Source organism: Dipodomys merriami, unplaced genomic scaffold (assembly GCF_024711535.1).
Source record: "Dipodomys merriami isolate MVZ:Mamm:240054 unplaced genomic scaffold, mDipMer1.0.p SCAF_92, whole genome shotgun sequence".
Taxonomy (NCBI): Eukaryota; Metazoa; Chordata; class Mammalia; order Rodentia; family Heteromyidae; genus Dipodomys; species Dipodomys merriami.
In genome coordinates this window covers 742,240-766,040 of record NW_027206535.1, presented here as the reverse complement: position 1 = coordinate 766,040, position 23,801 = coordinate 742,240, and the positions used below count along the sequence as shown (strand labels likewise).

General features: G+C 41.8%; 2 protein-coding genes across 7 annotated transcripts in view; both read left to right on the top strand.

Moving 5' to 3' along the window:
- LOC138821503 (aryl hydrocarbon receptor nuclear translocator) overlaps positions 1–7,982 on the top strand; it is a 63,277-nt gene extending 55,295 nt beyond the window's left edge. For 4 of the 6 annotated variants that reach the window (XM_070013808.1, XM_070013810.1, XM_070013805.1 and 1 more), the window contains 8 exons: positions 797–907; positions 1,085–1,157; positions 1,630–1,753; positions 1,945–2,047; positions 2,349–2,496; positions 4,169–4,331; positions 4,788–4,954; positions 5,993–7,982. In XM_070013808.1, the coding sequence (XP_069869909.1) occupies positions 797–907; positions 1,085–1,157; positions 1,630–1,753; positions 1,945–2,047; positions 2,349–2,496; positions 4,169–4,331; positions 4,788–4,954; positions 5,993–6,082 (979 nt within the window). In that variant the 3' untranslated portion in view covers positions 6,083–7,982. The remainder of the gene's footprint in view (positions 1–796; positions 908–1,084; positions 1,158–1,629; positions 1,754–1,944; positions 2,048–2,348; positions 2,497–4,168; positions 4,332–4,787; positions 4,955–5,992) is intronic. The other 2 variants (XM_070013809.1, XM_070013806.1) reach the window with 1 other exon arrangement.
- Positions 7,983–8,077: 95 nt separating this feature from the next.
- On the top strand, positions 8,078–20,269 carry LOC138821504 (cathepsin K). Its single transcript, XM_070013811.1, has 9 exons — positions 8,078–8,804; positions 9,960–10,082; positions 11,590–11,710; positions 12,339–12,461; positions 12,542–12,697; positions 14,977–15,195; positions 17,862–18,027; positions 18,494–18,599; positions 19,626–20,269. The coding sequence occupies exons 3-9, from the start codon at positions 11,591–11,593 to the stop codon at positions 19,723–19,725; spliced, it is 990 nt and encodes a 329-aa protein (XP_069869912.1). The 5' UTR covers positions 8,078–8,804; positions 9,960–10,082; position 11,590; the 3' UTR covers positions 19,726–20,269.
- The last annotated feature ends 3,532 nt before the right edge of the window (positions 20,270–23,801 follow it).

The following is a 23,801-nucleotide window of genomic DNA, read 5'->3' as shown; positions in this document are numbered from 1 at the left end:
CATGGATATGTTTCAATAACCCATCATTTACAGAAAAAGCAATGGTCTGGATTTGGTCCATGGACCATTGTTTGCTTTAGAGCATAGTTACAGCCCACTGTTTGGTTAGTTTTTGTTCCTGTCTTTGAACTTTCTATTTTTTTGTCAGTCATGGGGCTTGAACTCAGGGCCTGGGCACTGTCCCTGAGCTCTTCAGCTCAAGCCTAGTGCTCTACTACTTTGAATCATAGCACCACTTGCAGTTTTCTGGTGGTTAGTTAAAGGTAAGAGTCTCATGGCAAAGTTTGAGCCTGGGCTGGCTTGGAACCATGATCCTGAGTAGCTAGGATTACAGATACAACCCACTGGTGCTCAGCTCTAAAAAGTTTTTATTGAGATACCTTTTACATATCATGCAGGTCATCCATTTTAAAGCTTATTATGTTTTTAGTATATCGTGGAGTTACATATTGCAACTATCTAAATTCAGAACAATTACATCCCTACTCAGTAGTCGTGTACCTACAGATAGTCATTTTCTTTCTTTTTTTGAAGCTCTATGCAATCTCTCTAATTTACTGTCTATATATTTGCCTATTTTAGTCATTGCATATAAATGGAGTTGCAGAATATGTGGTTTTTTTGTTTCTGCCTTTTATTGAGTATAATTTTTAAGGATCATCCATATTATAGTATGGATCAGTACTATTGTGTGGAATACTAATATTGCTCCACCTACAAATGAAGCTTAAATCTTGTGACATTTCATGTATAGATTCATCCCCCTCTACCTTTCTTATCTACTTTATTTTCATAGAAACTCTAACCAGGAACCACGGCCTGCACTATCCAACACAATTCAGAGGCCACAGCTAGGTCCCACAGCTAATTTACCCCTAGAGATGGGGTCGGGGCAGCTGGCACCCAGGTAAGAAATAAATAATACCTAGAGGAATAACTAGGCGGGGATGATTTGTGTTCCTATGATTTTTTGGGGAGGGGGGGGGTGTTAGGCAATTTATTTTGTTTTAAGCCATTTCCTTCAGATTCTTTGTTAAAATCTTTGTTTCCTACCTCTCTTCTCACTGATCTTTTTAACATCTAGGCAGCAGCAACAGCAAACAGAACTAGACATAGTATCAGGAAGAGATGGACTGGCCAGTTACAATCATTCCCAGGTGAGTGTGTATCTTATTCTGTGAAGAAGATAATTAAGCATTTCCTTAAAAACTGTCCCCTAGGTTAGGCATGGTGGCTCATGCCTGTAATCCTAACTGTTCAGGAGGATCATGGTTCCAGGCCAACCCAGGCCAGGCCTGGTGATGTGTACTTCATCCCATCTATAAGGGATAGGAATGGGATGGGAAGCCATAGGTAGGCTTGCTCTCTGAGGCTGACCACAGTAAAAAACACAAGACCCCAACTGAATATTTAAAGCACAGAAGAGCTAGGAGTATGGTTTTAAGTGATAGATCATCTACTTGGCAGGTGCAAGGCCCTAAGTTCATATCCTAGTACTAGCACCCCTCCAATACTCAAAAAATTTATATTTATACACACACAGTCTCCTGTGTATTATATGTGAATATTTGATTTGGTGAATTATCATATTAAATGTTTAAAGATTATTTTCGTAATTTGATTCTGTAGGTTTCTGTCCAGTCTGTGACAGCTACGGGGCCAGAACACAGCAAGCCCCTTGAAAAGTCAGATGGTCTGTTTACCCAAGATAGAGATCCAAGATTTTCAGAAATCTTTTCCAACATCAATACAGGTAGGCTTCTTCCTTCATTTCCTTCCAGTTCTTATTTAGATCACCTGTTAATGGGCCTGATCAGTAATCTTCCTGATCAGTAATCTTCCAACTTGTTTCCACTTAATTATAATACTTAATAAGTAGGAATTTACTAAACTATATACTACAGCCCCTTGACTAGCCCTCCCCCAACTCCTTTTGGTCCACAGATCAGAGTAAAGGCATCTCTTCCAGCACTGTCCCTGCCACCCAACAGCTATTCTCCCAGGGAAGCACATTCCCTCCTAACCCCCGGTCGGCAGAGAATTTCAGGTGAGCCTGGTATGTGTGTGCTGCTTTATAGGGCCCTGAAGGATTCAGTTGCTGAATCCAAGTTTTATTCTTCCCTTTCTCTGATTATTTATAACAAAGTAGTAGTTTGTAGGGCCTCAGTTAAGGCAAAGAAGCTGCTGTTTTCTTCCTCCTGTTTCTTTGCACCTGCCCTGTTGCTATGTTCTAGGTTCCATCTGTGTCCTAGTCAGTGTATAGCTATCAGTCTTTTTTTTTTTTTCTCCAACTGTTACCTAGCTTCCATGATATCTTTTTGATCTTTCACCTGTTTGTTCACTCCTAGGAATAGTAGTCTGGCCCCTTCTGTAACCATTGTCCAGCCATCATCTTCTGCAGGACAGATGTTGGCCCAGATTTCTCGCCACTCCAATCCTACCCAGGGAGCAGCCCCGGCTTGGACCCCTAGCACCCGCCCAGGCTTCTCTGCCCAGGTAAAGCTTTCAATCTGTCTGATCATCAATTTTTTGCTTGCTTGAGCTTTTTTTTCCCCCCATATGTGAATTTATTTTCTATCATATCTTCTCCTTCACCTCTGTCCTCTACCTTCTACTTTTTATCTTTGTTAAGAGCAATTAGATAATTAAAACACTACAAATTATGAGGTTCTGGTGGCTCATTCCTATAATCCTAGCTATTTAGGAGGCTGAGATCTAAGGACCATGTTTCAAAACCAGGCCAGACAAGAAAAGTCTGTGAGACTCTTTATCTCTAGTTAACCATAAAAAACTAGAAGTAGAGCTGTGGCTCAAGTGATGGTGCTAGCCTTGAGCAAAATGATTCAGGGACAACACCCAGGCCCCAAGTTCAAACCCCAGTACCTGCACGTGTGCACGCGCGCGCACACACACCTACCACAAATAAACCAAAACCCATGTTTTCCACATATTCACCTTTATTCCGAATTTCTCACACAAAACAATTTGAGTAGGTTTGATTTTTTTCAAGTTGGTTTTGGCATAAATTTTAAGAGCCTTCCTCTTTGTTAAGGACTATATGATGTAAGAATAGGGAGAAAACTAGTATATAATACAAAAATATATTTAATTTATATGTTACTATATATTTTTATTGTGTGTGTTTGCATATATGTATATTACATATTATATGTGTGTTTGCTTATGTGAGTATATAAGTACATAAATAAATAAATATTTTGTACTGGGGTTTGAAGTCAGGGCTTCATACTTGCTAGCAGTCATTCTACTTAAACCACACCTCTGGTCTTTTTTGCGCTGGTTAAAATTAATTTTGGCAGTACTGTTAGAACTGAGGGCTTTGCACTTTGCACTTAACTAGGCAGCTACTCTACCAGTTAAACCATACCTCCTCCAGTCCTTGCTTTGATTATTTTCTCTATATATCATACTCTACTGTTATTAATACAATTGCTTCTTTTTGGGGGCCAGTACTTGGGCTTGAACTCAGGACCTGGATGTATCCCTGCACTTCTTTTATTCAAGGCTAGCACTCTTCTACTAGCACTTTAGCCACAGCTCCACTTCTGGCTTTTTTGTTGGTTAGTTGGAGATAAGAGTCTTACAGACTTTCCTGCTCAAGCTGGCTTTGAACCTTGATCCTCAGATCTCAGCCTCCCCGGTGGCTAGGATTATAGATGTTAGCCACCAACACCCAGAAATGCCTCTACTTTTTTTTTGTTGTTGTTGGTCGTGGGGCCTGAACTCTGGGCTTGAGCGCTGTCCCTCAGCTCTTCAGCTCAAGGCTAGCGCTCTACCACTTGAGCTACAGCACTACTTCCAGTTTTCTGGTGGTTTATTGGAGATGGGAGTCACATGGTCTCTCCTGCCCGGGCTGGCTTTGAACCGAGATCCTCAGATCTCAGCCTCCTGAGTGAGCCACTGGCGCCTGGCTGGGCCTCTACTTTTATAATTACATTTAATCAAATGCTTTCACTTCTCACAACTGTGCTTTTTGTACTTTTTTCTCAGCTACCTAGAAAATAGTGCCAACACACTGGGAATTAATTAGAAGTCTATAGTTAGGACTGTTATTCGCTTGTATTAAAAAAATAGTGATTAGTTATGAAACTGTAATAGAAATGGCTTGTGCAGTAATGTATTTGTTGGTCTCTGTCCCTTTATTTAGCAGGTGGCTACACAGGGTACAAACAAAACTCGTTCTTCCCAATTTGGTGTGGGCAACTTTCAGACTCCATCCTCCTTCAATCCCATGTCTCTCCCTGGTGCTCCTACTGCAGCACCTAGTACTGCTGCCTACCCGACTCTCACCAATCGTGGATCCAACTTCGGTAAGTTCAGACCAGAAGCAGGATAATAGGAAAATGATACTACTAAAGAAAGAATTTGATAAAGTTGTTTGTATTCTGGATACATTGACCTAATTATAAGGAAATGCAAGGTGGCAATGTATTTAGTATTTAAAACATTCAGGAAAAATATTTAGCACATACAAGAAAAAGATTATTTATTGTAACTTAATAGTGTAATATTTACAATAATTTTACTATAAAATTTACAAAATGCCTACACACTTAATAGTATACACATTTAATATAAATGGCCAAAGAGCTCTTTGGGAAACCTAGAGAAGAACAGTTAATTTGGCTTTGAAATTGAAGATGCACTCGTTAACAGAGAAAAGGTATCTTAGGTAAAATTATTGACATGTATGTAGCTATGTACAAGTTTCTCCTCTCCATTGGCATTACTAAGTTGAAGGTAATTTATTTTTACTGTATTTCTAGCTCCTGATACTGGACAAACTGCAGGACAATTCCAGACACGAACAGCAGAGGGTGTGGGTGTCTGGCCACAATGGCAGGGTCAGCAGGCTCATCATCGCTCAAGTTCTAGTGAGCAACATGTTCAGCAGCCATCAGCACAACAATCTAGCCAGCCTGAGGTCTTCCAGGTGAGACAGTAAAGACAGTAAAGAAACTAGGAGAAAAAGGGTCAGAGAGGAGAGATAGAGAAAGGAAGCATACCTCTGTGAAAGTATGGATTAGGAGTGTGTAGAAGACAGAGTGGATATGTAAGGTTAAATGTCAGTAATTGAAAAGATCATGAACTTGGTTTGATACACATCTTTCAATCAGACTAGACAAAATTTATAAAGTGAAGCATGTGAATATGCCACATAAATTAGTTCATTCACAAAGACCCATATCCTTATTTCACAATATCTTTGGCTATAGGGCAAATTTTAAAAGTAATCATATACTGATTATGTCTATAATGATCTATTTTAAAAAGTTCAGAGGCTGGGCATTGGTGGCTCACACCTGTAATCCTAGCTACTCAGGAGGTTGAGATCTGAGGATCATGGTTCAAAGCCAGGTGGGGCAGGAAAACTCCGTGAGACTCTCATCTCCAATAAACCACTCAGAAAACTGGAAGTGGTACTCTGGCTCAGGTGGTAGAGTGCTTGCCTCTAGAGCTGAGGGGCAGTGCCCAGGCCCAGAGTTTAAGCCCCATGACTGACCAAAAAAAAAAAAAAAAAGTTTTGAGGGGACAGAAAGCAAAATGGGTTTTGGTAGGTAAAAAAATAGGACATTTAATTTTATATATCTAGAAGGGAGTAAATGAAATGTGGAATGTGGCAAGCAGATTTCTCTCCCTTTGAAAAGCGGAAACTTTGGGCTGGAGATGTAGCTCCAGGTAGTAGAATGCCTGCTTCACAGATCTGAAGTTCTGAGTTTGGTTTCTAGTACTACCAAGAAAAAAATCTCAGCAAAAAAAAAATAATTTTTAGGTGAAATTAAATATAGATGATTAGAAAAAAAGTGGCTATGATGTAATGGAGTCACTGTTGCTGGAAGTAAGGAAGGCTGGGAGAACTCAGTGCAAGGAAGACTTTTTGGGTTTTGGGATAGCACTGCAGAGAAATGTTGGGTGGGAACTTAGTAAATCTAAAGGTGTATGACCCAAACTTCATCTTTTCTCTCATTAGGAGATGTTGTCCATGCTGGGGGACCAGAGCAACAGCTACAACAATCAAGAATTTCCTGACCTAACTATGTTTCCTTCCTTTTCAGAATAGAACTATTGGGGTGAGGATAAGGGGTAGGGGAGAAAAATCACAGTTTTTAAAAGCAACTCTTTTGTAAACAAAATAAAAGTTCCTCTCCCTTCCCTTCCCTCACCCCCTAATATGTACCCCTATCCCTTCTGGACTTTCCTTGCCTTCTCTTCCCTATCTGAGGTAACATTTATAGAAGGAATTAAATCAATCCCTAAGGCTTCTAGAGCCCTTGAAAATTTGAGGCTAGGTAAAGATAGAATGCCTTTCTTTATGTCTCCTGACCAGAAACAGCACAAAGACGGTTTGTGCAAGGGTCAAGGGGCAGGTTAGAAGAATCTGACATCCACTATTTGCCTTGGATACTGTGGTTTATTTTGCTAAGAAATTCTGAATAGGGTGGAATAGAGGAGGAATATCCTCATAATTGAGACCCATGGTATGTATACATGGGGCTTTAGGAAGTGAGTATAGGCTCTTTCTGCTACCTGTGAGCAATTCCCCTGGAAAGAAACATGTAAGAAAGAGAACAAGAATATGTGTGTGTGTGTGTGTGTGTGTGTGTGTGTGTGTGTGTGTGTGTGTGTGCGCGCGCGTATGTGCAAATGTGAGTACATGCACGGTCCTGTATTTCTTTCTCCCTATTAGGGAGTTTATGCAAAATTTGTCCCAGATTTTATCTTTGTATGTTTGTGTGCTCTTCAAAGAGTCCTAAGAAATTAAATCTTCCAAGTATTTTCCATTTAGTGTTGCAGCCAAAGTATTTATTAAGTCTTTGCTGCACTTACATATATACCCAGCCAACATGCAACTAGAGGCAAATATATAATGTCTTCTATTGATAAGGTTGATCTCTAACCTAACATATTCAGTGATCAAGCTGGATTACTCCTGCTTTTGGTGCTCTCGCCTTACTTGGAAGATCTGTAACATTGCTGAAATAGGATGGTCAGATAAACACTTTACAAAGTCCCAGACTTGGCCATAAGGATAATGCTGCATTTTCTGTCAGAATCACACAGTGTGTGTTCTGTAAAGGTTATTTCTGCATGGAAACTCAACTTCTTGGATTAGCAGTCCCAGTGAAAATCCTCACTGTTGGAGTATAAACCAAATATATAGCCCTTTTGCAAAGTAGCCTTTTTTTTATCCCATCCTCAAAATACCCTATCTAGCAAGAAACACCGGGCCTGTAATTCTTTCCTCTGCTCCCTTTCCAATTTTAAGATTGGGTTTTGTTTGGAGCAGTATAATTCCATGTGTTAAGTAGAACCTGGACTCCCATTCCAACAGGGTCACTTGGTAATTGTAGCCATATAAATGTGGATCCAGGTTACTACTCTCACTCTTTACCTTCCTCAGGTAAGTCATGTTTATCAGCCTTTTAAGAAATGTTCCTGCCAGTATCTTAAATGCAAGACTGAATTAATAAGGAAAAAAATATATTAAGTATATTCATAGGGGACTGAGGAGCACAGGCTGAGGGAATATCATTTACTGGGTTCCCCCCACCCCTCTTTTGTCTCCAGTCTGGTGCCAGGTAGTGGAGTGGAAAAGGAAATGATTTATTTTTCTATTCTATGTGCACACATACAGTATACATATATATTTATATCACAATTTATGAAACCAAAAAGTTGAGTTTCCAATGGAACCCTTGTTTTTTTAAAATAATCAACTTGTTTTTAACTGTGATTGGGACTATAATATTGTACAGTTATTATAGGGTTTGGGGGGAAGGGGCGGGCAGAGAGAAGATACTCTGGGGGGTTGCTTCTGTTTTCCTTCAGGGTTTTATTTTTTGATTTTTTTTCTTGGTGGCCCTTTCTGTATTGCTGGCATCTGTGCTAAGCCATACAGTGGCAAAAATAATGACATGTAGCAAAGATTTTAAAACAATGCATTTTTTCTTTTTGTAAAATTTCTTGTGTCGTGTGATCTTGATTGCGGCTTTATTACTTTCCAGCTTATAAAATATAGATAACCACCACTAAAAGAATACATAGCTCAGGCTTGAAATGTAACTCAGTGGGAGAGCAGTTGCCTAGTATGCGCAAGTGTCTGAAATCGATCCCCAGCACCGCAAGAAACAACGAAGAAGAATCCATAGCTTGAGCTTCAAAACATACAATTATAAAGCATTTCAGGAATCAGAAGTCACAGTGCCCTGGTGACTCAACACCCTTCTTCCTCACTTGCCCTCCTGATCCTGACACATTCTGAGAAGACAGCAGAGACATCGGGCTACACTTAAAGGAGGTGGGGGTTGCCAAAGCCCATAGGGGAGAGGGAGAGAGTTTGGACTTGAAACCAGTAGAGCAGCACACCTGGATATATGTTCTCGTCTGGATTAAAGAGTTAGGAATTAGGAAATTTAAGCTTCCAAATCTGGACCTGTATTTCTTCTCTAGGCCCATGGAGTTCATAAGTAACATTTAAAATCAAAAGGCAAAGCCTTTGTTATTCAGTGTCTGTATAGAATCCGGCTAGAAACAGGACCTCATGTTTATCCTTTCTACTCCAGGTCCCTCTCTTTTTCCTCACATCTGTTTATGGAAGAAAATAGAGCTTGGGGCCAGGGATGATTTCATGACTGCACTAGAATCTTATGATCTATCACATGTCTACATTTTGGGGAAGCATTTGAAGAAGCTCATGTGACGACCTAGATTGGGAATTTTAATAATTGAGACATGCTCATCAGACATGCCACCATCTGAGAATTTTGTCAATAAAGTTACATGTGAGTCCCTCAGATGATTTCAAATGATGTAAATAACCAGGGGTGGCATTTGAAGTTAATTTTAGAACCAATTTAATCTGGACAGACCCTTCTACAAAACCATGTTGGAGGCTGGGTACTAGGGCTCATGTATGTAATCCTGAGAGGCAAGAGGTTTGAGACTGACCTGGGCAATAAGCAATAACCAATAAGCAAGCGTGGCAGCACTCAACTGGGAGGTCTAAATAGGACCATGGTCCGGGGTACTGGGCAAAAATTGTGCAACTATTCTAAATACAAGTAAGCTAAGGATGTCTTCCTAGCAAGCACAGAACCCTGAGTTTAAGCCTTACTACCACAGGTAAGTGGGAATAGGAAAGCTATTCCTTTGCTTAAAAGGAATAGCAACCTTTAGCCAACAAAGCCAGGCATAGATGCCTAAGCCTGTAATCCTAGCCACTCAGGAGGTGGTGATTGGAAGATGGTGGTTCAAGTCCAGCCCAGGGAGGGGGGGGGGAAGGTTCCAGTGACTCCATCTCAATATAAAGCTGGGCACAGTGACTTGTGTCTATCAGACTAGCTACACAGAAAGCATAAATAGGATGATCAAGGTTCTATGTATCCTTAGTATAAGCCTGAGACCTATTCTTTTTTTTTTTTAAAGCAAATAAAAGTAAAAGCAAAAGCAAAAAAGTATGCAGGAACCTCGTATAAACACAAGGCCCTAAATTCAAACCCCAGAGTAATAACAAAAGGGGGACTAGCTCGTGTCTTCCTTTAGGTTACTCATTTCTGGACTGTTCATTCCATCAACCCAGATTTGAGGGTCAGACATAAGTTTGGAAACTGAGGTTTCAATGTTGGGGAGGTGAATCATAATAGAAAAAAAGGGAAAAAATGCAGTCCCCTGACATAATAAAAGATTTTAAAGAAGGATGGGGTGACTTAAGGCTGTATCCTTCCACTTCCCCACCATAGAAAGTAATCCCCAACTGTGTGTACTGAGGTTTTTGTCTGCTTCCAAAGAGTCATGTGAAACTAAATACCTAGCAGTTCTCCAGCTTGGCACACAACTGCACACACACAGAAACATTGTGTAAATCCACTGCAATCTCCCCCTCTAACCCCCCTTTTCTCAACATTTCTATCCCCGCCTTCCTTATCCAAATTTTCCAGCCAACTGCTGGAGCTGACTTCCGCAATCCTGATGGAATAAATCCAGCATCCCTAGTCTTCCAACCACATTAGACATACTTTCTGACCCAAGAGGAGCTCAGACAGCAAGATTCCCGGCAGCAGGTAATGTTTTTAACTTCTACATCTTTGTAGCTTCAAATTCTTGTTCATTCTTTTAAGAGGATTAGGGGTATAGTGAATTGGAGATCAAAATAAACAATAAGCTCTATGGAAAAAAACAGATACCCTTCTTAGTTCATTTCCTGGCCAAATAAAAAATGCCTGGAAATTTTTAGGATTCCTTGTATGCTTGTCAGTATGCATTTGTGGTTTTGTATTATTAAAAGAATCTTTACCCAACTGTCAGCTGGAGGACTTTAGAGAACAAAAACCCTCATAACAGAAAAATAAAGCTTTATAAAAGAATATACCCATTCCTCAAAAGTGACCTCTATTAAGTTTGCTTTGGCCACAAGGGTTAACCATGAAGAATATGAGGAAAGAGTATGAGGAAGAGAAAGGAGAAGCAAGAGGAGGAGGAATAGTAGGAGAACTACACTGGCAGCTCAGTATTTGTGCTCTGAAACATATCTAAACCCTGAATACTCAAGCAGTTAATGCTGGACATTTTTTTTTCTGGTTTGCAAAGACTACATAAAGATGTACTCTAAATTTAATATTGACTTCATATGGCTTGCTTTTAAACTAGGATTTATGCTTAAACCAATGTAAGAAATTAGTGACACAGGAACAAACTTCTGAGCAGCTCAATGTTTATAGAATATTGCCTTTTCATCCTACATTTTTCTAACTTTGTTTCTGAGGCTTTTATCAGGAAGACACAAAAGTTACTTATTGTTGAAAAAGAAAAACTGCTTTCCCACAGCATCTGGTTAAGATTAGGGCAGTTTCCTGCCTAAAGAGGGAGGAGGGATGAGAAAGGAAGAAGAAATGCTTAAGGAGACTGAGAACAGTAAACATCTCAGAGTTAAAGAGGATACTGTCAACTTTAGCCTGTCCTCTCTCAGCAAGATCTGAAAACATAACAGGATTTAGGCAAGGAAGGAAAAAAAATGCCTTGAAGAAATGATTAGGAAGCAATGTAGCTAGAAATCTTTGTGTTTTCTCCAGTCCCCCCATTTCCAGCTTGTGCTTATTTTGTTCATCTCCACCTCGGATGGGAACACTGAAGATAGGTGCTGAGCGCATCCTACTCAGCCCTTTCCATCCCATTTCTGCTTGTCTGCAAGTATATGTGTGTGATGGTTGAACAACCTTATGCCAAATTACTTGAAACCAAATGTACGGGCACCTCATTCAAACCCAGCCTCTATCATTGTTTTGTCATATGCAAACTACCCTTAATTCTTATCTTTATACAGCCAAGTTTCCTTTAGCCTTACAGTGAAGAAGGGATTCTTAACTTTGTGTTCATGGATTCCCTAGGATTATTGCATACACGTGCATTTTTCTGGTAAGAGAGACTAGACGTTTATTAGTCCCCAAAGGAGTCTCACGAAAGATTAAGAACCAGCAGTCTGACAAGATAGCTGCAGCTATTTCCTCATTCCAAGCCAAGCTGTGAACTCACTGCCAAATGGAAGTGTTCCCTAATTATTCCTTTCTTCAGGATGTGGGGGCTCAAGGTTCTGCTGCTACCCATGGTGAGCTTTGCTCTGTACCCTGAAGAAATACTGGATACCCAGTGGGAATTATGGAAGAAGACCTATATGAAGCAATACAATGGCAAGGTGCCTGGGGACCTGGAAGGGGCATGGCAGGAAGGTTGGGACTTCATAGATCTCCAGTCTTAGCATTTAGGCTTTGTTTTTCATGATACAGTAAAATCTACTACAAGCCAAGCAAACCTGTCTGTTCCCTAACTCTTCACCTATGCTTTTCATTTCTATGCCTCAATCTCCATCCTTCTGTGCTATCTGGGAAGATCTGTAAAGCTCTACAGAATGGTAGCGTGCTTGCCTAGCATGTGCAAGGCACTGGGCCCACTCCCAGCATCACCAGAAAGAGGGAAGGGGAGGAGAGAAGAGAAGGGGAGAGAAAAAAAGGGAGAGGAACCAAGGAGGGAGAATATGCCAGGAGGGGAGAGAATGCACCAGGAGAGGGTGGGGGAAGAAAAGGAAAAGAGAAAAGAAGAAAGGTGCAACTTTTCCTTTGGAAAGACTTCTCAGATTAATACTATTAATCTAAAATTATTCTATAGCTCTCTCCAGTGGTTTGCATTTTTACATAACTTCTTTTTGTGTTGGTTAGTTGCTCGGCTAGACCATATAATTTTTATGTTACATCTTTTCTCCTAAAAAACACATATTACCTATGTAACTTCTCAGTCAATGCATATACTGAATATGTTCTGTTTAGGTGGATGAACTCTCTCGTCGTTTAATTTGGGAAAAGAACCTGAAGTATATTTCCGTCCACAATCTTGAGGCCTCTCTTGGTGTACATACATATGAATTGGCTATGAATCACTTGGGGGACATGGTGAGTTGAACCTCAGTTTTTAGCTCACCTGTTTGTCTTAGTTTTCTGCTAATGCCTAGCCTCCTTTTTCTTTGTTTTAGACCAGTGAAGAAGTAGTTCAGAAGATGACCGGACTCAAAGTCCCTGCCTCTCGTTTCCATAGTAATGACACGCTTTACATACCAGAATGGGAGGGCAGAACCCCAGATTCCATCGACTATCGAAAGAAGGGATATGTTACTCCAGTCAAAAATCAGGTACTCTCGTTTCTTTGGGAGAGTGGGTTGGTAATCTGGCATGACCAATTCCTTCTTCTGCTGTTTTATTCTTGAGATAAGAGATCACTAGGAAGAAAAGGCAATTAGTTATGACACAATACCCATGCTAAGAGAATATGGCTTTTCTTTCCTTCCTTCCTTCCTTCCTTCCTTCCTTCCTTCCTTCTTTCCTTCCTTCCTTCCTTCCTTCCTTCCTTTCTTTTTCTTTCTTTCGAGACAAGGTCTTGCTCTATAGTCCAGGCTGTCCTTATCTATGCTGCCTTGTGCCGTTGAGGCAAAAGCATGTATCGCCATGTCCAGCTCATTACCAAAGCCAGGTTCTCTGGGTTTTCTTTATTACAAATAGTGTTGCAATAAGTATCTTCATATGTATTTTTGTGCATCTGTATAAATTCCTTATGTAAAATAAACTCTAAAACAAATTGCTAGGTCTAAGAGTATCCTTTCCTAAGATCTTACATTCTTTTTTTTTTTTTTTTTTTTTTGGTCCGATCGTGGGGCCTGAACTCTGGGCCTGAGCACTGTCGCTCAGCTCTTCAGCTCAAGGCTAGTGCCCTACCACTTGAGCCACAGTGCCACTTCTTGCTTTTTTCTTTTTGCTTATGTGGTGCTGAGGAATCGAACCCAGGGCCTCATGCATGCAAGGCAAGCGCTCTACCACTGACCACCTTCCCAGCCCCCAGGATCTTACATTCTTACTAACATGAGAATACTAGTTTTCCCATAAACTTAACAGCACAGATTTGTGACGGTGAGGTGACAATTAACTTAACATCCCTCAATACTTTTCTCTCCCTTGCCTAGAACTGACCAGGTATATAGTGTCAGACAGTAGAGATTCAAAATAGCTGAACAACTCTTCAAGAAATATTCAGTCTTGAGCTGGGTGCTGGTGGCTCATGCTTGTAATCCTAGCTACTCAGGAGGTTGAGATCTGAGGATCACAGTTCAAAGCCAGCCCAGGCAGGAAAGTCCATGAGACTCTTATCTCCAATTAACCACCAGAAAAAAAAAAAAAAAAAAAAAAACCCCCAAAACTGGTAGAGCACTAGCCTTGAGCTGAAGAGCTCAGGGACAGCACCCAGGTCCTGAGTTCAAGCCCCACAACCATAAAAAAAAAAAAAAAACATTTTTTTTTTTAGTCTTAAACTGGGAATATGGCGTAAGTGATAGCACATGAACCTAGAAAGCACAGGCCGAGTTTAATCCCCAGTACTGAAATTAAAAAAAAAAAAAACCACCCAATTCTCAATCTTACCAATAAACCAGAAGTCAGGTACTGGTGGCTCATACCAGTAATCCTAGTTATTTAAGAGTTAAGAGTCTGAGATCTGAGAATTGCAGTTCAAAGCCAGCCTGGGAAGGAAAATCCATGAGACTTTTTTTTTTCTTTTTTTTGTCGGTCGTGGGGCCTGAACTCTGGGCCTGGGCGCTGTCCCTCAGCTCTTCAGCTCAAGGCGAGCGCTCTACCATTTGAGCTACAGCGCCACTTCTGAGACTTTTCTTTTTTTTTGCTAGAAACTAATTTATTAATGTTACTGCTGTTAAAATAAAACATGGTTACATAGAACTATCCACTTTCTCATAACTCAGTAGCATTTGTTATCTCTAAAGCAAATGATCATACAAAAAATTTGAGAAATACATCAACATCATGAATTTAAGTTCACAGTGCTCCCATGAAACTCACATCTCCAATTAACCACAAGCGGAGCTGTGGCTGAAGTGCTTAAGACCATTAGCCTTGAGCAAACATGCCCAGGGACAGTGCCCCACGCCCTGAGTTCAAACTCCAGGACTGGCACATACACACAAAGACTAGGAAAGAAAGAAAAATCTAGAACAAACATTAATAATAACTATCGCTTTTTGAGAGACTAGTATGTGTAAAAAGTAAATTTCACATGCAAAATATATTATTCTTTATTAAAATCTCATTAATATAGAATTACCCCACATTTTACAGGTAAGGACTGAAACAGAGGTTTAGTAACTTACCTAAGCTCATATAGCTAGTGGGTGAAAGGCAGGAGAACCATCTCAGAAGCTGCACTCTGCTCTACTCTGTTTTACCACATCTAATGATAACGGTTATCAGTAGCAACAATAGCAATATAATAACACAACAAATATTAGAATAGGAAGACTGTGACAAAGGCAACATTTGTTCAGGAATTTACAAAATGTGTAGAACTTCATCAGGCTGATATAGGATGTCTGAACAAAAATCACTGATTGTTTCTGTGGATGCTTTTCAGGGTCAGTGTGGTTCCTGTTGGGCTTTTAGTTCTGTGGGTGCCCTGGAGGGACAACTCAAGAAGAAAACTGGCAAACTCTTAAATCTAAGTCCACAGAACCTGGTGGATTGTGTTTCTGAGAATGATGGCTGCGGAGGGGGCTATATGACCAATGCCTTCCAGTATGTGCAGCAGAATCGGGGTATTGATTCTGAAGATGCCTATCCATATGTGGGACAGGTGAGATTACTCCGAAGAGTTTTACTGCCTTGTACTGGCTCCTCTCTCATTACAGTATTTTTTACTGGCAATAATGTCAGAAATCTTGTGGTCAGGCGCTGTTATCTCACACCTATAATCCTAGCTACTCTGGAGGCTGAGTGCTGGGATTATAGGTGTGTACTGCAGTGACCAGTTTAGCCTTCTTTTTTTTTTTTTCGGGTCCCGTCGTGGGGCCTGAACTCTGGGCCTGGGCGCTGTCCCTCAGCTCTTCAGCTCAAGACTAGCACTCTACCACTTGAGCCACAGCGCCACTTCCGACTCTTTTCTTTTTGCTTATGTGGTGCTGAGGAATTAAACCCAGGGCCTCAGGCATGCAAGGCAAACACTCTACCACTGAGCCACCTTCCCAGCCCCCAGTTTAGCCTTTTTAATCTTTTTTCTTCCTTTCCTTTCCTTTCCTTTCCTTTCCTTTCCTTTCCTTTCCTTTCCTTTCCTTTCCTTTCCTTTCCTTTCCTTTCCTTTCCTTTCCTTTCCCTTTCCTCCCTACCTCTCTCTCTCTCTTCCCTCCCTCTCTCCCTCCCTCCTTCTCCCTCTCTCTCTCTCTTTGTTTTTGTCAGTCGTAGGGCCTGAACCCTGGGCCTGGGCAATGTCCCTCAGCTTTTCAGCTCAAGGCTAGCGCTCTACTACCTGAGCCATAGCACCACTTCTGGCTTTTTCTGCTTATGTGGTGCTGAAGAATCGAACCCAGGGCCTCATGCATGCAAGGCAAGCACTCTACCACTGAGCCATCTTCCCGGCCCCTCCTTTTTTTTGGTCAGTTGTGGGACTCAAACTTAGGGCCTGGGCATGTTCCTGAGCTTCTTTTTTTTTGGGGGGGGGTCCCCGTCGTGGGGCCTGAACTCTGGGCCTGGGTGCTGTCCTTCAGCTCTTCAGCTCAAGGCTGGCGCTCTACCACTTGAGCCACATCACCACTTCCGGCTTTTTTCTTTTTGCTTATGGGGTGCTGAGGAATCGAACCCAGGGCCTCATGCATGCAGGCAAGTGCTCTACCACTGAGCCACCTTCCCAGCCCCATCCCTGAGCCTCTTTGGGCTCAAGGCTAGCACTCTACCACTTGAGCCACAGTGCTACTTCTGGCTTTTTCTGAGAAGTTTATTGGAGAGAAGAGTCTTATGGACTTTTCAGATGGGGCTGGCCTCAAACCTCAATCCTCAGACCACAGCCTCCTAACACCGGCTCTTCTAGTCTTTTTTTTTTTTTTTTTTTTTTTGGTCAGTTGTAGGGCTTGAACTCTGGGCTTGGGCGCTGTCCCTGCACTCTTCAGCTAAAGGCGAGCGCTCTACTGCTTGAGCCACAGTGCCACTTCCAGTTTTCTAGTGGTTTATTGGATATAAGAGTCTCTCAGAGCCGGGCGCTGGTGGCTCTCGCCTGTAATCCTAGCTACTCAGGAGGCTGAGATCTGAGGATCGCGGTTCAAAGCCAGCCTGGGCAGGAGAGACCGTGAGACTCCTATCTCAAATAAACCACCAGAAAACCGGAAGTGGCGCTGTAGCTCAAGTGGTAGAGCACTCGCCTTGAGCTGAAGAGCTGAAGGACAGCGCCCAGGCCCACAGTTCAAGCCCCACGACCGACAAAAAAAAAAAAAAAAAAAGAGTCTCTCAGACTTTCCTGCCCTGGCTGGCTTTAAACCGTGATCCTCAGATCTTAGCCTCCTGAGTAGCTAGGATTACAGGCGTGAGCCACCGGCACCTGGTTCTCTTGTATGTCTCTAAATCATCTGGAGTTATTTTTGCATGTGAAGCTGAAAGTAAGAGTTTGCTTTTCACATAATTTTTTTACCAGTCTTGGGACTTGAACTCAAGACCTTGGCACTGTCCCTGAGCTTCTTTTGCTCAAGGCTAACACTATCACTTGAGCCACAGTACCACTACCAGCTTTTTCTGTTTATGTGGTACTGAGGAATCAAACCCAGGGCTTCATGCATGCTAGGCAAGCACTCTACCATTAAGTCACGTTCCCAGCCCCTATTTTGTTGTTTTCTAAAATGATAGATGGATAGCTGGGCGCCGGTGGCTCACACCTGTAATCCTAGCGACTCAGGAGCTGAGATCTAAGGATCACGGTTCAAAGCCAGTCAGGATAGGAAAGTCTGTGAGAGTTTTTTTTTTTTTTGGGGGGGGGGGGTTCAGTCGTGGGGCCTGAACTCTGGGCCTGGGCGCTGTCCCTCAGCTCTTCAGCTCAAGGCTAGCGCTCTACCACTTGAGTCACAGCGCCACTTCCGGCTTTTTTCTTTTTGCTTATGTGGTGCTGAGGAATCGAACCCAGGGCCTCATGAATGCAAGGCAAGCACTCTACCACTGAGCCACCTTCCCAGCCCATCTGTGAGACTCTTATCTCCAATAAACCACCAGAAAACCGGAAGTGGCTCTGTGGCTCAAAGTGGTAGAGCACTAGCCTTGAGCTTAAGAGCTGAGGGACAATGTCCAGGCCCAGAGTTCAAGCCCCACGACCAAAAAAAAAAAAAAAAAAAAATTAAATTAAATTAAATAGGAGCTACAGTCCCTCTGTAGAGACTAATTAAATTAAAATGTCAGATCACTAACATTTACTCAAAATACGAGTTGAGTTTCTTGTTCATTGCTTATTGCTTTGTGCCAATCTTATTGCAACCTTGTTATTTTCAGGATGAAAGTTGTATGTATAACCCAACAGGCAAAGCAGCTAAATGCAGAGGATTCAGAGAGATTCCCATAGGGAATGAGAAAGCCCTAAAGAGAGCAGTGGCTCGAGTGGGACCGGTCTCTGTGGCCATTGATGCAAGCTTGACCTCTTTCCAATTTTACAGCAAAGGTAAGGAACTATTTTCCAGAGATAACTCTTAAAAAAAAAAGTTGGGAGCCCTGACCATTTTTAGTACTTAGTTCTTATATTTATACTCAGTCTACTGGAGAGAAATTGGAAACTGCCACAGTGTGAAGCAACTCTAATGTTAACCCTCCTGGTTGATGGAAAATCCTACAGCCTTCTGTACTGGAGATCCCATACGTCGACTCTTGGATTGTCATTTTGTGTATACCAATCCTGGGCTTAAACTCAGGGCCTGGGCTCCCTGCCACTCAGGAATACCACTTTAGTGCACTTGAGCTTTTAATATTTTGGTGTGTGTGATTATTTGGAGATAAGAATCTCAAGGAGTTTACTATCTGGTCTGGATTCCAACTGTGATCTTGAGATCTCAGCCTCCTGAGTAGCTAGGATAAGAGAAGTGAGCCACCAGTACCCAGCTAAAACTTCATCTTAATATTTTGTTTCCTAGGTGTATATTATGATGAAAACTGCAATAGCGATAATCTGAACCATGCATTGTTGGCAGTAGGATATGGGACCCAGAAAGGACACAAGCACTGGATAATTAAGAACAGGTAATGACAACAATACTATTTCTTATTCACTTACCCTTATAACATTCAACTTCACCTCCAGCTTCCCAGTATTCCTTTCTTTTTTCCAAATCATAGGACATTCTCTCAGGCTTTTCAGTGTAGAGATGCTAACATATGATGGTGATACAATAAATAGCATTCAAAGTATGTGTTAGTCAGCTGCCCTGGGCAAGATGCTTAGAGACATACAGAAACAAGTAAGCAAATGTTTGCCCATTAAGATAGATTTAACTGTGACCGAAGTAACACAACGAAAACTAAAAGTAGCACTAAGAATCTGTTTATTTCCTTAGTAACTCCATCTACTCTCATAGCATCATCCATCTTGCCAACAGAACTTACTCTCAAATCAAGATCACTGACTTCAGCCTCCCTTCAGTAAAGCTAAAAACTCTCGATCAGCAGTAATGATAATTCAATCTGATCTCAAGTCTACCTTTCCAGATGTTATATGCTGCTTTACTGTGTTAGGCAATCTATTTTTCAGCCACATGATCATACCATATCTTACTTTCCTATCTCGATTATTGATTTCACACCATTCCACTTTGGGTTCAGCCTCAAATGTCCCCTCTCACATCAAGTCCTCTTCCTCTTGATCAGAATCAATTTCTTCTACCTTTGAGACCTATAGAAGTATGATTTCTGTCCACTTGTTTTTTTTTTTTTAACCAGTCCTGGGGCCTGAACTCAGGGCCTGGGCACTGTCCCTGAGCTTCTTTTGCTTGAGGCCTGTGCTCTACCACTTGAGCCACAGCACTATTCCAGCTTTTTCTGTGTATGTGGTACTAAGGAATCAAACCCAGAGCTTCATGTGTACTAGGCAAGCACTCTACCACTAAGCCACATTCCTAGCCCTTCTGTCTACTTCTTGACTTAATTCTTTAAAGGTAAAACTGTCTTGCTCATTTTTGTATGCAATCTGTCCTTAGTACAATACAGAAAATGTTTCAAAGACTACTTAAAACCAAGGATACTAAGTATTTGTATCGGTTGCTCTTACAGCTGGGGAGAAAACTGGGGAAACAAAGGCTACATTCTCATGGCTCGGAATAAGAACAACGCCTGTGGCATTGCAAACTTGGCCAGCTTCCCCAAGATGTGACCGCAAGCAGCCAACCCCATCCTGCTCTTCTATTCCTTCTATGATGGTACAATCTGTTGATGTACTTTGGAAGGGAGTTGTATTATTCTTGAAGTAGATGTGGTGATACTGAGACTTTTTAATTCTCTAATTATTGGTGCTTCAAGTGACACCTGTACAACCTTCTGTTCTTTCCACCCTTTTTCTTTGTGGCCATAGCAGGAATTTCCCTAAGAGATGTATCCTTTTAGGCTCAGAGATATGACCACAGACTGACTTTGTTCTGGGACTGTTGCTATGTGGATAGATGCTTCACGTCCTCAGCTAGGCCAGATTCTCATTCATTGGGATTATTTAGCTTTAACCACCCCAGAGGACTGAAGTGACCTGACTTCTCTACTTCCAAGTCCCCTTCTAAATCCTCAAGGTAGATATTTCTGAGTTTTTTCATTCCAATTTACAAATCTATTCATAAATCTTTGGTACAAGTTTACAAAATATAAAAATGTATTTTCTTTTTCTTCTTTGAATTTTTTAAAATAAAGTATTTATCTCTTGTCTATAATTTAATAAATAGCATTCAGTACACGTTCATTGTGTATTGGGTACTATGTTAGGTGCTAAAGACAAAAAGATGAGTGAAAAATGTTCCCTTGCTGAGCATGGGTGGCTCAGGCCTATCATCCTAAGCCACTCAGCAGGCTGAGGTCTGAGGGCTGCTGTTCAAAGTCAACCTGAGTAGAATGGTCTGAGAGACTATCTCCAATAAGCCAGGAAAAAAGCTGGACTGCAAGTATGGCTCAAGCATCAGCTGTGAGGCAAAAAGCTCAGCAGGCGTGCAGGGTCCCCACTGCAAGCCTCATTCAAAGCCATCCTGGGATATATAGACTTTGTCTCCAAACAAGTGAACAAACAAGGTATTAGGCATTAAAAAAGAAATACAAGCCAATGCCAGTGGCTCATGCCTGTAATCTTAGCTACTCAGGAGGCTGAGATCTGAGGATCACAGTTTGAAGCCAGCCAGGGCAGGAAGGGTCATGAGACTCTTATCTCAATAAACTATTCAGAAACCACTACAAGTGGCACTATGGCTCCAGTGATAGAGCACAAAGTGGCTCAGGGACAGTGCCCAGGCCTTGAGTTCAAGCCCCAGGACTGACAAAATAATAATATTAATAAAAAGAGATACAAAAAGCCAATAAATACATAAAACACATGTATCTGAGTCTTCAGACATGATCACTAGCCATTAGAGAAATATCACTAAAACAAACCACAATGGGTTGGAATTTTATAAACATTAAGGAGTTTTTTTTGTTTGTTTTTTTTAAAAAGAAGCTGGACACAATAACTCAGAGCTATATTCCTATTTAGGAGGCTAATCCAGAAAAAATTCAGGAGACCTCATTTCAACAAATGAAAAAGCTGGGTGTGGTGGTGCCTGTCTCCCATCCCAGCTATATGGGAAGATAAATGAGAGAATCAGGGTCCATGTCAGCCTGAGCATAAATGTGAGACCTAATTAAAAAATAACTAATGCACCCATGCTCTAGGGACTCACACCTGTAATCCTCGCTACTCAGAAGGCAGAGTATTGAGATTGGAGGTTGAAGTAAAGCCAGTAAGAAAGTCCATGAGACTCTTACCTCCAATTAACCATCAAAAAAGCCAGAAGTGGTATAGCTCTTCCTAGCCTTGGGCTAGGAAGGTGGCTCAGTGGTAGAGCGCTTGCCTCGCATGCCTGAGGCCCTGGGTTCAATTCCTCAGCACCACATAAGCAAAAAAGAAAAAAGCCGGAAGTGGCACTGTGGCTCAAGTGGTAGAGCGCTAGCCTTGAGCTGAAGAGCTGAGGGACAGCGCCCAGGCCCCACAACCGGACCCCCCCCCCCAAAAGAAAAGAAAGTGTCAGCCTTGAGGGATAAAAGCTGAGACAGTACCCAAGTCCTGAGTTCAGTACCCACTACCAGCTTAAAAAAAAAAAAAAAAGATCTTTGTTGCTTTGTATGTCTCTCCCCCACAGTATAACCCCTGCTTTCACTGTATTTGATGTCGGTATAATTTGGGGAGGGGAAGGGGAAAAACATTGTTTAAATAGGGATACAGGTAGACCCATTGCAACAATGAGATGTACAAGTCGTTATGTCGAAAACAAACTTTATAACTTTGGTGGGGGGGAGAGGGGGAGTGGGGAGGATTGGGTTGGGGGGCGGTAGGGAGGATGGGAAGGGATGGGAAGGGGAAACAAAGGAGGAGGCTACAATGCTTGATAAGAAATGTACTCATTATCTTGCCCACGTAATTGTAACCCCTCTGTGCAGTATTTTCACAATAAAAAAAAAAAAAAAGGAAAGAAAAAAGGGTTAGGGTTGGGGCTAAAGCGGTAGAGCTACTTGCCTAGCAAACTCAAGACCTTCAGTACAAACTCTAGAATTTGCAAAAACAAAAGAATAGAACATAAGGGCTGGGAAGGTGGCTCAGTGGTAGAATGCTTGCCTTGCATGCATGAGGCCCTGGGTTCGATTTCTCAGTACCACATAGGCAAAAAGAAAAAAGCCGGAAGTGGTGCTGTGGCTCAAGTGGTAGAGCGCTAGCCTTGAGCTGAAGAGCTGAGGGACAGCGCCCAGGCCCAGAGTTCAGGCCCCATGACCGGATCCCCCCCAAAAAAAAATAGAACATAAACTCTTGAACATTGTCACTGGGAATGTAGTAGGCTGTGGCTGCTATGGGAAGTTAAATATAGAACTATCATATAATCCAGCAATTCTAGTCCTAGTGTTATAAATTCAAGAAAGAATAAAGATTCAAACAGATACTTGAATGTTTTTTTTATCAATATTAGTCATAATAACCAAAAAGGTAAAAACAACCCAAGGGTCCATCAACAGATGAACTCATAAACAAATGTCATATTCTATTCACAAATATTCAGCCACAAAAAGAAAAGAGGTTGTGGTGGATCCTATCACATGGCTAGATCTTGATTTTGTTTTGTTTTTTTTTTGGGTCCGGTCATGGGGCTTGAACTCTGGGCCTGGGTGCTGTCCCTCAGCTCTTCAGCTCAAGGCTAGCGCTCTACCACTTGAGCCACAGCGCCACTTCCGGCTTTTTTCTTTTTTGCTTATGTGGTGCTGAGGAATTGAACCCAGGGCCTCAGGCATGCAAGGCAAGCGCTCTACCACTGAGCCACCTTCCCAGCCCCACGTGGCTAGATCTTGAAAATGTAGTAAGTGAAACAAGTCAGAAACAAATACTGTATTTCCACTTAACAGCAGGCAATTAATATAGTCAAATTCGTAGGACAAGTAGCAAAATAGAGGATACCAGTGGTTGACAGTGATGGAATTAGGGGGTTATTGTATAATGGGTGCAGAGTTTTTATTTGGGATGCTGAAAAGGGGCTGAGAGGGGAGATTAGTTGGGACCTAGGGTCCTTGGATAGCATCTTGAGCTACCAAGTAGAAACTAGATGGAAAGAAGTCACTGTGGAGCTGGGAAGGTGGCTCAGTGGTAGAGCGCTTGCCTTGCATGCATGAGGCCCTGGGTTCAATTCCTCAGCATCACATAAGCGAAAAGAAAAAAGCCGGAAGTGGTGCTGTGGCTCAAGAGGTAGAGCGCTAGCCTTGAGCTGAAGAGCTGAGGGACAGCGCCCAGACCCAGAGTTCAGGCCCCACGACCAGACCAAAAAAAGAAAAAAATTAACTAGGTTATCCCTGTAATAATATTATGTTCATATATGTCCATTCCAATATGCTTTCTAGAAAAGTCTATGATAATTTCCAGAGGCTGACATTATTTTGCAAATATTTCCAGAGGAAAGCACCACAAATACAGACATGTCTTTATATTCACCAAAACAGTTCAAAGCCAGCCTGGGCAAGAAAATCCGTGAGACTCTGATCTCCAACTCACCACCAGAAAAACCAGAAGTGGCACAATGGGAAGGGGGGAAGATTAAGTAACATACTTCCTCAGAAAAACTTAAAGTAGCTGATTTTCAGGGTATATGAAGCTAAGGAGAGGGTGACTTCAAAACATAGAAAAAGCACAGTGTAAACAAGCAGGCGTGAGCTTCCTTGTTCTGCTTTCATTTCCCCTTT